Source organism: Esox lucius, chromosome 7 (assembly GCF_011004845.1).
Source record: "Esox lucius isolate fEsoLuc1 chromosome 7, fEsoLuc1.pri, whole genome shotgun sequence".
Lineage (NCBI taxonomy): Eukaryota > Metazoa > Chordata > Actinopteri > Esociformes > Esocidae > Esox > Esox lucius.
In genome coordinates this window covers 50570410-50587712 of record NC_047575.1, presented here as the reverse complement: position 1 = coordinate 50587712, position 17303 = coordinate 50570410, and the positions used below count along the sequence as shown (strand labels likewise).

The following is a 17303-nucleotide window of genomic DNA, read 5'->3' as shown; positions in this document are numbered from 1 at the left end:
GTTTCTTCCAGCTTTCAAGATGAATTTTCATTTTCCCACTGATGAACAAACCGTCATGACAAAATGTTAATATATCTAATCAGTTCAAGGATAATTTAATGTGTTTTCCTTCAGGTCCATCCATGCCCTCACCGCGGGCAGCCCTGCCCGAAAGCCCCTCACCGCAGGCAGCCCTGCCCGAAAGCCCCTCACCGCAGGCAGCCCTGCCCGAAAGCGCCTCACCCGTCTCCCCCCCTCCCCCAGCGGAGGACAACGAGCCTGTTAATGTCACCATCACTGTCACGGCAACAGGCTGAAGATCACCATACTCCACTATTTTGCAATAAACAACTAATATTAAAGGTAGAGCTATTAGATATAAACAAATTAGAGTTGGAAAACAAATGTAAGCACGGACCCTCTTGATACCATGCATGTATACAGCTCAACACCAGAGACCAGGTTCAATACCCATCTCCAACCTTCACTACACCTCTTCCAGAGCCCCTGGTCTTCACCACCAACAACTGTAATATACACATTACAAATACGCAAGGAAAGAAATATACAAAACATCCTAATATTTTAAAGTTTTTTGTTGAACTGATCTCCTGCAAAATGTTGTTACAGTGGGCACTTCCTTAGATGAGGGCAGAGGTCAGCTTGCAGATTCTTTCCCTCTATTAATCACCATGAGAAGTGCTGAATGCAGCATGACCACCCGGTCTTCTGTTCCACCAGGTTGGAATAAAGTACAGATATTTCATAACTTTATTTAAATTGTTTTACACACAAAACTAAAAACAACAACAGTAAGCTTGACAGAATATCAGAACTAAACCCAACGCACGCACGCACACGCTCACAGTGTTGTGATCATCAACTGATCAGGTGACAGGAAGTTGTATTTTCTGTGTGCTGATTATGTCACTTAGCTTCAGTTTGATCGTCAGGAAGAGACGCTTAAACTCCAGGCCATCGCCCTATAACACAAACAGACACAATCAGTATGCATAAATAGTATGCAAGATACTCAAAAAAGTCATTCAATGTTGTAGTACACAAACCTTAGACAGCCTGAAGTCCAGTAAAACTCTCTGGTCCAGTTCCATTATATGGACCTTAAAGATCAACTTGTTGTTCCTTCTGTCCAGAGTACTGACCGTTACCTGGGTTACAGACACACACCAGCATCAGATTCAACACACTCCACATTTAAAGGGGCACTGTGTACAATCCTGCCTGTAAAACAATAACACGACTGTGACCTAAGCTAGTATGGGGAAATTACAAGTCAATCCAAACTGATAAGCCAGAAAGTTAAAATAGGGAATGTCAGTCAGACAGATGATTTTCATGGAAAAAGATTTGAAACATTAAATGAAAACATTAACTACAGATGTCACCCGTTCATTTTTGAATGCAATTACATGTTATCTGGTTGGTGAATTTATGTGTGTCCGTGTGTACCTGATTGGTGCAGGTGTGCGTGTGTACCTGATTGGTGCAGGTGTGCGTGTGTACCTGATTGGTGCAGGTGTGCGTGTGTACCTGATTGGTGCAGGTGTGCGTGTGTACCTGATTGGTGCAGGTGTGCGTGTGTACCTGATTGGTGCAGGTGTGCGTGTGTACCTGATTGGTGCAGGTGTGCGTGTGTACCTGATTGGTGCAGGTGTGCGTGTGTACCTGATTGGTGCAGGTGTGCGTGTGTACCTGATTGGTGCAGGTGTGCGTGTGTACCTGATTGGTGCAGGTGTGTTTGAAGGTGTGCCCTAGGTCGATACAGGTCTGTCTCAGAGCAGCGAAGGAAGCTGATGAGTCCACAGTCGTAAAGAACCTTGTCATCCTTCGAACCAATCGCTGCCATGGCGTCTGGGATTAGAGACAAGGAGATGAGTTGTTAGAGAAAGCCATCAAATAAACCTGAATGGAAATAAAACACTTTCAAACGAAATGTTTCATCTTGTGTTTGGTAGCAATAGCTTGCTGGGAGTTAAACATTAAAACATTAGGGTTTGGTTCTGCAGACACAGATTAAAAGTGGTCCTCTACTAAATAAAGCAATGGAGATTCCACATTCAAGTTTGGTCAGGGACTAGGCTTAATCTGTGTTCGCGAAACCGTTCCCCACAAACTACTGACAGGTTTTGGTGTATCTATACATTAAATGTGCCTGCGCAAGAATGTGCCTGTGAGTCTTGTCATAGTTCCCATCACTACACACAATGCCCGACCAGGCCATCGTCGGTTTTACCTGGCTGGCTCCCGGAGTTCCCAGTAGTTGGCTGCAAAGCAGCATGTTGTCTGGTCTGGCCGGCTGGGAGAAGCTGACCTGGTCGACCCCACCAACACACACACTTCCTTCCCACACACACCCTCCGAGGGCCAGGTCAGGCTGGGAGCTGGAGAACTGAACTCTGTCATAACTGTACACACACAAATTAGATATTAGATATTTGATTATATCTTTTCATGTGACAACACTCAAGATACCTGGAACCATGTCATGTGGTCTGATGAGACCAATATCAACTTATTTGGTTCAGATGGTGTCAAGCGTGTGTGGTGGCAACCAGATGAGTACACAGGGCAGTATTCCAACATGACAATGACCCCAATCACACCTCCAAGATGACCACTGCCTTGCTAAAGAAGCTGAGGGTAAAGGTGATGGACTGGCCAAGCATCTCTCCAGACCTAAACCCTATTGAGCATCTGTGGGGCCTCCTCAAATGGAAGGTAGAGGAGCGCAATGTCTCTAACATCCACCAGCTCCGTGATGTCGTCATGGAGGAGTGGAAGAGGACTCCAGTGGCAACCTGTAAAGCTCTGGTGAACTCCATGCCCAAGAGGATTAAGGCAGTGCTGGAAAATGATGGTGGCCACACAAAATATTGACACTTTGGGCCCAATTTGGAAATTTTCACTTAGGGGTTTACTCACTTTTGTAGCCAGCAGTTTAGACATGAATGGCTATGTGTTGAGTTATTTTGAGGGGAAAGCAAATTTACACTGTGATATAAGATGTACATTCACTACTTGTAATTGTAAGTGTAATTTCTTCAGTGTTGTCACATGAAAAGATATTTTAGCAAAAATGTGAGGGGTAATACTGTATATAACCTCATTCACAGACAGAATAAGCCTTACCTGTTGTTCCTTTGTAATTTGTTATGAGAGGGTGATTGTCTGAGACTTTGACTGAACCAACGATCTGTCTTTAGACCAGAGATAGTCAGACGATCTTCTGGTACAGGCTGAAGTAGCTTAGCCAGTAGACCTAAAGAGAGACAGGGACAGAGACTCAAAGCCCTACAATTAAGCATAGAGCCTGCTATAACATTCAAAATGCCCATATTTATTAAATATAGCTTGCTATTTCCACTTGCTCTGGAAATAAAAACCCATGGTTCTTCGAGTGGCCGTTAGTTAAAACATAATTATAATTCTGCTCTAATGTTTCTGTGGAGGGACCTAAAAATTTGTCAGTGTCAAAACTGTATTTACACAATTTTCATAATTTTGGCTCTGTACACCACCACAATGGATTTCAAATTAAACAACCAAGATGCAATTGATGTGCAGATTTTCTGCTTTATTTCAAAGGGGTTGAACAAAAATGTTGTATAAAAGGTTTAGGAATTGCAACCATTTTCTTACACAGTCCCCTTATTTCAGGGGCTCAAATGTAATTGGACAAATTAACACAATCATACAATTAAAATTTCATTTTTAACACTTTGTCGAGAATCCTTTGCAGGCAAAAACTGCTTGACGTCTGGAACGCATGGACAGTACCAAACGCTGGGTTTCCTCGTTTGTGATGCTTTGCCAGGTGTTTACTGCAGCTGTCTTCAGTTGTTTGTTCATGGGTCTTTCTGCCTTATGTTTTGTCTTCAGCAAGTGAAATGCATGCTCGATCGGGTTGAGATCAGGAGATTGACTCAACCATTGAAGAACATTCCACTTCTTGGCCTTGAGAAACTCCTGAGTTGCTTTTGTAGCATGTTTTAAGTCATTGTCCGTCTGTAAAGTGAAGCGCCGTCGCATCAACTTTGCTGAATCTGAGCAGACAAATCCCTATACACTTCAGAATTCATCCAGCTGCTTCTGTCTTCTGTCACATCATCAATAAACACTAGTCACCCGGTGCTATTAGAAGCCATGCATGCCCATGCCATCACACTGCCTGCATGGTGTGTTACAGATGATGTGGTATGCTTCAGATCATGAGCCATTCCAAGCAGTCTCCATACTGGCTTTTTAGGTGTTTCTTTGGCAAAGTCTAATCTGACCTTTCTATTCTTGAGGCTTATGAATGGTTTGCACTTTGTGGTGAACCCTCTGTATTTGTTCTCGTGAAGTCTTCTCTTTATGGTAGACTTGGATAATGATATGCCTACCTCCCGGAGATTGTTCTTCAATCAAATCAATCAATCAATCACATTTATTTATAAAGCCCTTTTTACAACAGAAGTTGTCACAAAGTGCTTTACAGAGACACCCGGCCTTAAACCCCAAGGAGCAAACAACAGTAGTGTTGAATTTCAGTGGCTAGGAAAAACTCCCTAAGAAGGTCGAATTTTAGGAAGAAACCTAGAGAGGACCCAGGCTCAGAGGGGTGACCAGTCCTCTTCTGGCTGTGCCGGGTGAGATGTTAAGAGTCCAATTGGAATAATTAATACATTTCTCTGGGCTAAATCCAGAGTCTATTTGATTTTAGACTAGGTCAAAAGTATGACCAGGTGGACAAGGACAGCAACGGGCCCCCCAAACCAGGTAATTCGCAGGTGTGGACCTCCTAAAATGTAAAACTGGAGGAGACTGAGAAAAGTTAGAAGTGCATTCCTCATATCCCCCAGCACAATAATATAGCAGCGTAACACCTTGGAACTGAGACGGGGGGGTCCGGTGACACTGTGGCCCAACCCGGGGGAGGCCCCGGACAGGGCCCAACAGGCAGGAAATCAATCCACCCACATTTGGTCCCTTGAAAAAGAGGGGTCTACATATTAAAGAGCTGTAATTCCTAAACCCTTCATCCTATTTGGATGTGAATACCCTCAAATTAAAGCTGAGAGATTGCACATTAAGCCCATATTCATTATTTAACTGTAACTTGAATATATTTTGGTAAACAAACAAAATAAAATGGGTGTCAGTGTCCAATTATTTCCAGACCTAACTGAATATTCATGTAGCAAAATCAGCTTAGCATTCCTTTGCCATACTCATGTTTTGTTTTAAAAAGCATGCTACAGGCTAGCCCTAGCTAGCTATACGTTGGTTGTGGCACTAACATGTCTAGACGACAGCTAAACAATCAGGTGAATAGTGCATTTCATTGAGCATGAACTACGTCTTTGATATGCAGTAGCCAATGCTGTGAGGAGTGGTAAAATACACCCTTGCACAATAATGGCTTGAAAAATTGGGTGAGGGGGTGTAAGTCTTTCCAAAGGGGGTGTGTGGGTGTGTCTTACTAAGGGGGCTATGTGTAATCTTTTTCCAGGGGGAGAGATAGGTCTTCTTCTGCAGCCAATCAGAATACTCCTGGCAGCTCTCACTAGGCTGGTCCCAAGGCAACTCTGTAACCAAAGCAACACACAGGTTTCAGAGCAACTCTACACCCTCCGACAAACACACCCACACCGACAAACACAGACAAACACACCCACACCGACAAACACACCCACACCGACAAACACACCCACACCGACAAACACACCCACACCGACAAACACACCCACACCGACAAACACACCCACAAACACCCTGACAAACACCCCGACCAACACACAAACTAATTACTTAAAAATCATACAATGTGATTTTCTGGATTTTTGTTTTAGATTCCATCACTCACAGTTGAAGAGTACCTATGATAAAAATTTGAAGACAATTCCAGAAAATCACATGTATGATTTTTAAGTAAATAATTTGCATTTTATTGCATGACATACGTATTTGATACATCAGAACGTAATATTTTGTACAGAAACCCTTGTTCATATGTTTCCTGTAGTTCTTGACAAGGTTTGCACACACTGCAACAGGGATTTTTGCCCACTCCTCCATATAGACCTTCTCCAGATCCTTCAGGTTTCAGGGCTGTCGCTGGGCAATACAGACTTTCAGCTCCCTCCAAAGATTTTCTATTGGGTTCAGGTCTGGAGACTGGCTAGGTCAACTCCAGGTCCTTGAGATGCGTCTTATGTAGCCACTCCTTAGTTGCCCTGGAGTTTAGACCAAAAAGCTCTATTTTTGTCTCATCAGACCACATGACCTTCTCCCATTACTCCTCTGGATCATCCAGATGGTCATTGGCAAACTTCAGATGGGCCTGGACATGCGCTGGCTTGAGCAGGGGGACCTTGCATGTGCTGCAGGATTTTAATCCATGACTGTGTAGTGTTACTAATGGTTTTCTTTGAGACTGTGGTCCCAGCTCTCTTCAGGTCATTGACCAGGTCCTGCCGTGTAGTTCTGGGCGGATCCCTCACCTTCCTCATGATCATTGATGCCCCACGAGGTGAGATCTTGCATGGAGCCCCAGGCCAAGGGAGATTGACCGTCATCTTCAACTTCTTCCATTTTCTAATAATTGCGCCAACAGTTGTAGCCTTCTCACCAAGCTGCTTGCCTATTGTCCTGTAGCCCATCCCAGCCTTGTGCAGGTCTACAATTGAATCCCTGATGTCCTTACACAGCTCTCTTGTCTTGGCCATTGTGGAGAGGTAGGAGTCTGTTTGATTGAGTGTGTGGACAGGTGTCTTTTATACAGGTAACGTGTTCAAACAGGTGCAGTTAATACAAGCAATGAGTGGAGAACAGGAGGGCTTCTTACAGAAAAACGAACAAGTCTGTGAGAGACGGAATTCTCACTTACTGGTTAAATAATGAATTATTTAAAAATCATACAATGTGATTTTCTGGATTTCGTCTCTCACAGTTGAAGTGTACCTATGATAAAAAGTACAGACCTCTACATGCTTTGTAAGTAGTTAAACCCCCAAATCGGCACTGTATCAAATACTTGTTCTCCCCACTGTATATGTTTTAAATATACACTTAAACACAAAAAGATTCATTTTCTCATTTGTCTCGTTTTTCAGACCAGTGAGGAGGAAGACTGGTAGAGGACCAGACCAGTAGCAGAGTCTGGCAGAGATTTGGATAAAGTAATCCACATGGACAGGAGTATGCCATCCATTCCACTTAGCAGTATTCCACTGAATTGATGGAAGGACAATGAATATCTCTGTACCTTGCTTGCCTCTTTGACCAAAGCACACCTATCCATTCCAGTAACCTCAGTTCCCAGCCAACTGATCTTTTCCACTGCAGGAGATCCGTTCTCTCGCCAGAGAATGCTGACTACTTAATTTCTCTTACAGAAAATATGTCCCTGTGAGGGTACACTTATGTTTTGTTGCATCAGGCATTTGTTTTTGTTTTTCCATTTTGACTTTTATAGACTTGGGCCTTGAGAGTGAACCTTTTGTTATATTAGACGTTTTCCTAAAGAATGATTTGCAGTTCCCATAATTTGCTAAATAGTATTAAAATAAAATAAATCAAAAAAGGGTATTTTCCCTTTTTTATCGAATCGACAATAATCGAACCATGAAACTTGTATTGAATATCGTATCGTGAGACCCACCCTTAGTACGCAGTTCGTGGCCAGGGATCATTGCTTTGTTTTGGAAGAAATGTATCCCTCAGTTGTAAGCAACAACACACAGTGGCTGCCACAGACAGCACAATACAGGATACCAATATAAAAAATAATGTACAATATGTAGGCTATGATTTCTATTACGGCTGCAACAATTATTCAAATAAACTGACTTAAATATTAAAATCCGACCACTTCTGTTTCAGCGTCAATTAGTCACTTACAATGACCATATTAACCACACACAGACAGACACCCCACACACAGACAGACAGACACCCCACACACAGACAGACAGACACCCCACACACAGACAGACAGACACCCCACACACAGACAGACAGACACACCAAACAGAGACAGACAGACACAACAGAGAGACGGACACACCACACAGACAAATAAATATACAGACAGACAGACACACACCTCCAGCCAACATGGCAGTAAGGACTATCCCACAGGCCCAGATGTCAGCTGGTTGAGCGCAGAACTCCGATTGGCTGAGAAGCTCAGGAGCGACATAGGGCAGCGTTCCACACAGCCTAGTCAGATGTCGCTCTCGCCCGCGGTGACGGAACATCGTTGCTAGACCAAAGTCTGACAACTTTAGGTCATCTACAAACAAGTATACATAAACAGATAACATGTTAACTAATGTTAATTTAGCACAACTTCCAAACAACAGACTTTTGACAGACACAGACAACTCCCACCTTTATCGTCCAGTAAAATGTTTTCTGGCTTGATGTCTCTATGAGTAATGCCAACACTATGAAGATACTCCTGAGGGACAAAAGAGAGAGTGGAAATGAGAAAGAAAACAGAGGAGATGATACTGTCTCAGCAAAAAAGCAGACACCTTTTATCAAAAGTAATTCATTCAATAGGAGCAAATAGCTTTGGAGAATGTTTTACGGCACCCAGTTTACAAGGCCACATCCTGGCCCACCATCAGACCACATCCAGGCCCACCGTCAGACCACATCCTGGCCCACCGTCAGACTGGCCCAGTCTGTTTTTTTTTAGACATACACTACTATTGAAAAAGGTTCAGGGTCACTTGGAAATGTCCTTGTTTTCCCTGAAAACATACATGAGTTCCAATAGGAAATGTAGCAAAATGATTATGAAATATAGCACAATTAATAGGACATCTACACTGATAAGCCAAAACATTATGACCACCTGCCTAATAAGCTGTTGGTCCTCCATGTGCCGCCAAACCAGGGCTGACCAGTCAAGGCAGGGACTCCACTCCACCTCTGAAGGTGTGCTGTGGTATCTGGCACCAAGACATTAGCAGCAGAACCTTCGTGTCCTGTAGGTTGTGAGGTGGAGCTGACGTGCACTGGACTTGTTGATCCAGCACATCCTACAGCTCAATCAAATGGAGATCTGGGGATTATGTAGGCCAGGGCAACATCTCAAACTCCTCATGATGTTCCTCAAACCGTTCCAAAACAATGTGTGCAGTGTGGCAGGGCACATTATCTGCTGAAAGAGGCCACTGCCATCAGGGAATACCAGTACCATGAGGTGACCTAGATCAGCATCAACATTTAGGTAGGTGGTGTGTGTCAAACTGACATCCACATGAATGCCCAGACCCAGGGTATCCTAGCAGAACATTGCCCAGAGCATCAGACTGCCTCCACTGGCTTGTTGTCTTTCTATAGTGCACCTTGGTGCCATCTCCTCCCCAGGTAAACAGCGCTCACGTACGACCACGTGATGTGAAAGAAAACAAGACTCATCGTACCATGTCTGGTCCCAACGCTTGTGTGCCCATTCCAGGGGTCATCATGGGCAATCTGACCGGTCTGCTACATACGGAGCCTCGTACGCAGCCGGGTGTAATGCAGTGTGTTTTGACGCATTCCTCCCGTAAACATCAACATTTTCCACCATAGATCTTCTGTTGGTTCAGACCAGATGGGACAGCCATCGTTGCCCTCACGCATGAGCCTTGGGCGCCCAACACCCTGTCGCCAGTTTGTGGTTTGTCCCTTCTCGAACCACTGTCAGTAGGTACTCACCACTGCTGACCGGGAGCACCCCACAAGCCTTGCCGTTTCAGAGATGCTCTGCCCCAGTCGTCTGGCCATAACAATTTGGCCCTCAGGTCTTTAATCCTGCATCCAACACATTGAATATGAGAACTGCTTGTTCACTTACCATCTAATCAACCAAAACCATGACATGTGCCCTAATTAGGAGATTATCTACATTATTCACTTTAAACATTATGTTTTAACGCATCAACAACAGCTCATTGACATGGTTACATTTGCACATGCCGAAATGCACCTTAAACTTCACCTCACTGCACATTTAGAACTGTCACTGTACTTGCATTTTCCATTGTTACATACACATGTCACCTCTGGAACTTCATTGCTGCAGTCCCTGCATTTCAGTTTCACTGCCACCTTACTCCTTCAATTTACCTTGATTGCAGATTCAGAATGTCACTGAGAATTGCCAGTGTATCTCACTTGCACACTACATATCTTCCACTTAATACTGGTCATTTCTTCTGCATTCCTCTATTTGACCTGGTTAGATGCTAACTGCATTTCGTTGTACTGTACTTGTACTGTTCAATGGCAATAAAGTTGAATCTAATCTAGAAATAGTGACTTTTAATTGAGATAATAATTGTGTCCTTCAAACTTTGCCCTCATCAAAGAATCCTCCATTTGGACACTTATCTCAAAAAAAAAAATGTATAACCTAGTCATTTTGCTCTATTTTCTATTCACATTTATTTCATGTATGTTTTCATGGAAATCAAGGACATTTCTAAGTGACCTGAAACATTGCAGATCCGGTAATGTGATGTTCTAACACACTAATGTCTATCACAAATTAAAAAGAAATAAAATGTTCCTGATGTCCAGAAGTTTTTTAATGACTGCAGGCTGTCTCACTCACCACAGCTGATAATAACTGCTGGAAAAACCTGTGGGCTTCTGTCTCTGGCATCCCAACATCAGGCTCTGAGACAGAAAGGAGTGTGAGAGGTCACCCAGCCTGTGATTGGCTGTTATATTATAAACCTGTGTTGTGTGAGGGCACCCAGTCTGTGATTGGCTGTTATATTATAAACCAGTGTTGTGTGAGGGCACCCAGCCTGTGATGAGCTGTTATATTATAAACCCGTGTTGTGTGAGGGCACCCAGCCTGTGATGAGCTGTTATATTATAAACCAGTGTTGTGTGAGGGCACCCAGCCTGTGATGAGCTGTTATATTATAAACCCGTGTTGTGTGAGGGCACCCAGTCTGTGATTGGCTGTTATTTTATAAACCAGTGTTGTGTGAGGGCACCCAGCCTGTGATTGGCTGTTATATTATAAACCTGTGTTGTGTGAGGGCACCCAGCCTGTGATTGGCTGTTATATTATAAACCAGTGTTGTGTGAGGGCACCCAGCCTGTGATTGGCTGTTATATTATAAACCAGTGTTGTGTGAGGGCACCCAGCCTGTGATTGGCTGTTATATTATAAACCTGTGTTGTGTGAGGGCACCCAGTCTGTGATTGGCTGTTATTTTATAAACCAGTGTTGTGTGAGGGCACCCAGCCTGTGATTGGCTGTTATATTATAAACCTGTGTTGTGTGAGGGCACCCAGTCTGTGATTGGCTGTTATATTATAAACCAGTGCGGTGAGAGGGCGGGGTCAGTGTTACCGATCCTGTCAAACAACTCCCCTCCGCTGCAGGCAATCAGAGACAGGTCAAACAGACAGGCAATCAGAGACAGACAGAACAGACAGGCAATCAGAGACAGACAGAACAGACAGGCAATCAGAGACAGACAGAACAGACAGGCAATCAGAGACAGACAGAACAGACAGGCAGTCAGGTATAAAAGTCAGACAGGTATAAGAGACAGACAGGACAGTACACACAGATAGATATGATAGAAAGACAGAACAGTACAGGCAGACAGGAATGAAAGAAAGACAGAACAGTACAGGCAGACTTGGAAGACAGAAAAGTATAAGAGGCAGACAGAACAGGCTCAGACAGGCACCTTGTTGATACAGATCTCTTTCTTGACATCAGGCTCTGAGACAGAAAGGAGTGTGAGAGGTCACCCAGCCTGTGATTGGCTGTTATATTATAAACCTGTGTTGTGTGAGGGCACCCAGTCTGTGATTGGCTGTTATTTTATAAACCAGTGTTGTGTGAGGGCACCCAGCCTGTGATTGGCTGTTATATTATAAACCAGTGTTGTGTGAGGGCACCCAGCCTGTGATTGGCTGTTATATTATAAACCAGTGTTGTGTGAGGGCACCCAGTCTGTGATTGGCTGTTATATTATAAACCAGTGTTGTGTGAGGGCACCCAGTCTGTGATTGGCTGTTATATTATAAACCAGTGCGGTGAGAGGGCGGGGTCAGTGTTACCGATCCTGTCAAACAACTCCCCTCCGCTGCAGTACTCCAAGAACAGATAGACAGTCGGGCCCTCCTTCCGATGGCCAAAGAAACGCACAATGTTAGAGTGGGACAGGACCTGTGAAGACATACAACAATCATGAACAAGACCATTAAGTTTAATTATCTGGACTATAAATAAGACAGGTATGAAAGACAGGTATAATACACAGTCTGTTATACAGTCAGACGAACAGAGAGACAGGTCTAACAGAGTCAGACAGGTCTAACAGACAGGCAGACTGGTCAAACAGACAGGCAGACTGGTCAAACAGACAGGCAGACTGGTCAAACAGACAGGCAGACTGGTCAAACAGACAGGCAGACTGGTCAAACAGACAGGCAGACTGGTCAAACAGACAGGCAGACTGGTCAAACAGACAGGCAGACTGGTCAAACAGACAGGCAGGCAGACGGGTCAAACAGACAGGCAGGCAGACGGGTCAAACAGACAGGCAGGCAGACGGGTCAAACTGACAGGCAGGCAGACGGGTCAAACTGACAGGCAGGCAGACGGGTCAAACAGACAGGCAGGCAGACGGGTCAAACTGACAGGCAGGCAGACGGGTCAAACTGACAGGCAGGCAGACGGGTCAAACTGACAGGCAGGCAGGTCTAGCAGACAGACAGACAGGTCTAGCAGACAGACAGACAGGTCTAGCAGAAAGACAGACAGGTCTAGCAGAAAGACAGGTCAAACAGACAGGCAGGCAGGCAGGTCAAACAGACAGGCAAGCAGGCAGACAGATCAAGCGGACAGACAGACAGGTCAAATAGATAGGCAGACTGACAGACAGATCAAACAGACAGACAGGTCTAGCAGACAGGCGGTCAGAGACAGACAGGTCTAACAGACAGGCAGACAGACAGGTCTAACAGACAGGCAGGTCTAACAGACAGGGGGTCAGAGATAGACAGGTCTAGCAGACAGGCAGTCAGAGACAGACAGGCAGGCAGATCAAACAGACAGGGGGTCAGAGACAGACAGGTCTAGCAGACAGGCAGTCAAAGACAGACAGGCAGACAGATCAAACCGACTGGCAGACAGACAGGTCTAGCAGACAGGCAGTCAGAGACAGACAGGCAGACAGATCAAACCGACTGGCAGACAGACAGATCTAGCAGCCTGGCAGACAGACAGGTCTAGCAGCCTGGCAGACAGACATGTCTAGCAGCCTGGCAGACAGACAGACAGGCAGACAGAGACAGGTCTGACAGACAGACAGAGACAGGTCTAACAGACAGGCAGACAGAGACAGGTCAAACAGACAGGCAATCAGAGACAGGTCAAACAGACAGGCAAACAGAGACAGGTCAAACAGACAGGCAATCAGAGACAGGTCAAACAGACAGGCAATCAGAGACAGGTCAAACAGACAGGCAATCAGAGACAGACAGAACAGACAGGCAATCAGAGACAGACAGAACAGACAGGCAATCAGAGACAGACAGAACAGACAGGCAATCAGAGACAGACAGAACAGACAGGCAGTCAGGTATAAAAGTCAGACAGGTATAAGAGACAGACAGGACAGTACACACAGATAGATATGATAGAAAGACAGAACAGTACAGGCAGACAGGAATGAAAGAAAGACAGAACAGTACAGGCAGACTTGGAAGACAGAAAAGTATAAGAGGCAGACAGAACAGGCTCAGACAGGCACCTTGTTGATACAGATCTCTTTCTTGACGTTCTCAGAGCACTCCTTGGCCTGAGAGGTATCAATAACCTTCACGGCTACAGCCTCTCCTGTCTGTCTATTCACCAGCAGCCTCACTCTGAAACAGCACATAGAATGGGACAGACGGAGAAAGAAAAAACAAATGCAGAGTAAATGGGTTTAATCCAGCCTTCTGATTAAAATGTAGACATATGGCTCCACCAGTTCAGTTGAACACAGCGCAGCATAAAATACTGTTCAGTCTGATCACACACGTTCTCTGTCACACACACACACACACTCTCACACACACATTCTCTCACACACACACATTCTCTCACACACACACACACACACACACATTCTCTCACACACACACACACACACACACACACACACACATTCTCTCACACTCTCTCACACACACACACACACACACACACACACATTCTCTCACACACACACACACACACACTCTCTATCACACACACACACACACTCTCTATCACACACACACACTCTCTATCACACACACACACTCTCTATCACACACACACACACACACACACTCTCTATCACACACACACACACACACACACACACACACACTCTCTATCACACACACACACACACACACTCTCTATCACACACACACACACACACACTCTCTATCACACACACACACACACACTCTCTATCACACACACACACTCTCTATCACACACACACACACACTCTCTATCACACACACACACACACTCTCTATCACACACACACACACACACACACACACACACACTCTCTATCACACACACACACACACACACACACTCTCTATCACACACACACACACACACACTCTCTATCACACACACACACACACACACTCTCTATCACACACACACACACACACACACACACACACACACACACACACACACACTCTCTATCACACACACACACACACACTCTCTATCACACACACACACACACTCTCTATCACACACACACACACACACACACACACACTCTCTCACACACACACACACACACTCTCTCACACACACACTCTCTCACACACACACTCTCTCACACACACACTCTCTCACACACACACACACAAACACCACACACACAAACACCACACACACACTCTCACAAACAAACAAACACCACACCACACACACTCTGGAGGAAGAATGAGCTTAGAGATATGGGTAGATGAATGAAGGAGGGGGGGGGGTGTACTCACTCCCCATACGCTCCTTCTCCCAGTGTCTGGATCAGATCCCAGTCCTGCACAAATGGTACTGCCATCCTACACACATATAAAAACCATGTTCTTACAGACTGTCTGACTTGTCATCTGAACAAGATCATACTCTTAAATTATTCATCCAGCAAAGAGAGAAGAGGACTGGCCGCACCTCAGAGGCTGGTTCCTCTCTATGTTTCAACCCTATTAGGCTTAGTTGTAGGCTGTGTTTCTGTAATAGCACTTCGTAACAACTGCTGATGTAAAAAAGGCTTTTTGATATAAATCTGATTGATTGACTTGATTGATTGTCGGGATGAATATAGGCTACCAGCTAAACAAAAGTAACACAAATCACAAATAACGTCAATAACCAGTAAATACTAACCATTGTTTTTTTATTATTTAAAATACTTGTCAAACGTGCTAACTACTTGACTATTAGTTAACGTTAACAAGTTACTGTGTAACCCATATTGCCAGTCATGAATTAAAACGTTATCTAGCCCAAAGCGTAAGACAAGAACAAACGAGTCGGGCAATATAGGCGTGAGAAACGAAAGGTTTACCTGCTTCTGTCTTCTTTCTCAAATGTCCTGATTACTTTCAGAACAGTATCAGCTAATATATTACTTCGTAATATTCAAAGCCAACCTGTATTATCCAAAGAAGCTGCACAATATATTTGGCGCGCTAAACGAACTTCCCTTCTGGTGTTTTGTACTAGAGCGTCACTTCCGTTTCAACGTGACGTATACATGTAAACAGAAGTACAGGCATAAACATCATGTATACAGGTAGTAAACACAGTAGCGTCATGCTGGCAACATTAGAGATTCCGTAGCAACAATAGGACTTCCGGTTTTCGGATTTGCCTTCAAAATACAAGTCCGCGGTAAAACGCGATTTTAATCATATAAAATGTATCGATTTTGACACTTTGCTTAGTGTTTAGAAAACCCTATTCTATACGCCGCAATGAATGTATTGTAGGAAATGTCAAGGAGACTCTATAGAGGGATTATATGCAACAACAAAAAACAGGGGCACTGTGTATTTGCAATTGTTGCTGGCATTTTACTCCGCCCATCCCATTGGCCACAATGTAACTCAGTGGTTATGAAATACATATTGACCTGTACGAAAAAACTGTTCTATACGCCGCAGTGAATGTATTGTAGGAAATGTCAAGGAGAGTGGATAGAGAAATTATATGCAAAGAAATCAAGGACTGAAATCCTGCAGTATTGGGTATTCCACCATGACAATGACCCAAAACACAAGGCCAAGGCAACAAAAGAGTGTCTCAAGAAGGACATTAAGGTCTTGGAGTGGCCTAGCCAGTCTCCAGACCTTAATTCCATTTAAAATCTGTGGAGGGAGCTGAAGGTTCCAGTTGCCAAACGTCGGCCTTGAAACCTTAATGACTTGGAGAAGATCTGCAAATAAGAGTGGGACAAAAACCCTCCTGAGATGTGTGCAAAGCTGGAGGCCAACTACAACAAACGTCTGACCTCTGTGATTGCCAACAAGGGTTTTGCCACCAAGTACTAAGTCATGTTTTGCAGAGGGGTCGAATGCTTATTTCACTCATTAAAATGCAAATCAATTAATAACATTTTTGACATGCGTTTTTCTTGATCTTTTTGTTATTATTCTGTCTCTCATTGCACAAATAAACCTACCATTAAAATTAGAGACTGATCATTTCTTTGTCAGTGGTCAAATGTACAAAATCAGCAGGGGATCAAATAATTTTTACCATCACTGTATATGAGTATTCAGTATGGTTTGTGGACTGTAGAGAAAATAACACTTTATAATTTTCTTGCTTTGGTACAGACATTGTATCAGAGCCCCAGTGGTCCAGTACCTCCTGCCAGACAGTAACAGAGCAAATGTCTTGGATGTCCTTATGTAAGATTAGGGTCAGGATATCAGCGCCTGAAATACAACAAACTTTCTAAGAGCCATAGTGTAAGTTCACATTAATGCATGATAAAATGTTTGAGCCTAAGTTTCTTGTAATAATGTACATGGAATCTTTTCATGGCATTCACCTTCTGCTGAATATGTTCTGACATTAATGCAATAACCTTTTTTCTGATAATTCATATAAAATAGAGATGGGCGGAGTAAAATGCCAGCAACAATTGCAAATACAGAGTGCCCCTTGATTTCTTTGCATATAATCACTCTATCCACGTTCCTTGACATTTCCTACAAAACATTCACTGCAGCATTAAAATAGTGGTTTCTGTATGATTCAATATATGTATTTC

General features: G+C 44.0%; 2 protein-coding genes across 2 annotated transcripts in view; one reads left to right on the top strand and one right to left on the bottom strand.

Annotated features, from left to right (window-relative positions):
* Positions 1–644, top strand: part of LOC109615424 (V-set and immunoglobulin domain-containing protein 10-like 2) — a 41018-nt gene extending 40374 nt beyond the window's left edge. Inside the window, exon 16 of the mRNA XM_034293027.1 lies at positions 115–644. Within this exon, the coding sequence (XP_034148918.1) occupies positions 115–296 (182 nt within the window). The 3' untranslated portion in view covers positions 297–644. The remainder of the gene's footprint in view (positions 1–114) is intronic.
* Positions 645–736: 92 nt separating this feature from the next.
* chek1 (checkpoint kinase 1) lies at positions 737–15804 on the bottom strand. Its single transcript, XM_029120650.2, has 13 exons — positions 15591–15804; positions 15019–15084; positions 13770–13884; positions 12073–12181; positions 10595–10659; positions 8374–8443; positions 8087–8275; positions 5463–5567; positions 3130–3259; positions 2234–2405; positions 1720–1851; positions 1047–1148; positions 737–962 (listed from the first exon to the last, which is right to left on the bottom strand). The coding sequence occupies exons 2-13, from the start codon at positions 15081–15083 to the stop codon at positions 867–869; spliced, it is 1350 nt and encodes a 449-aa protein (XP_028976483.1). The 5' UTR covers position 15084; positions 15591–15804; the 3' UTR covers positions 737–866.
* Between the last annotated feature and the right edge of the window lie 1499 nt (positions 15805–17303).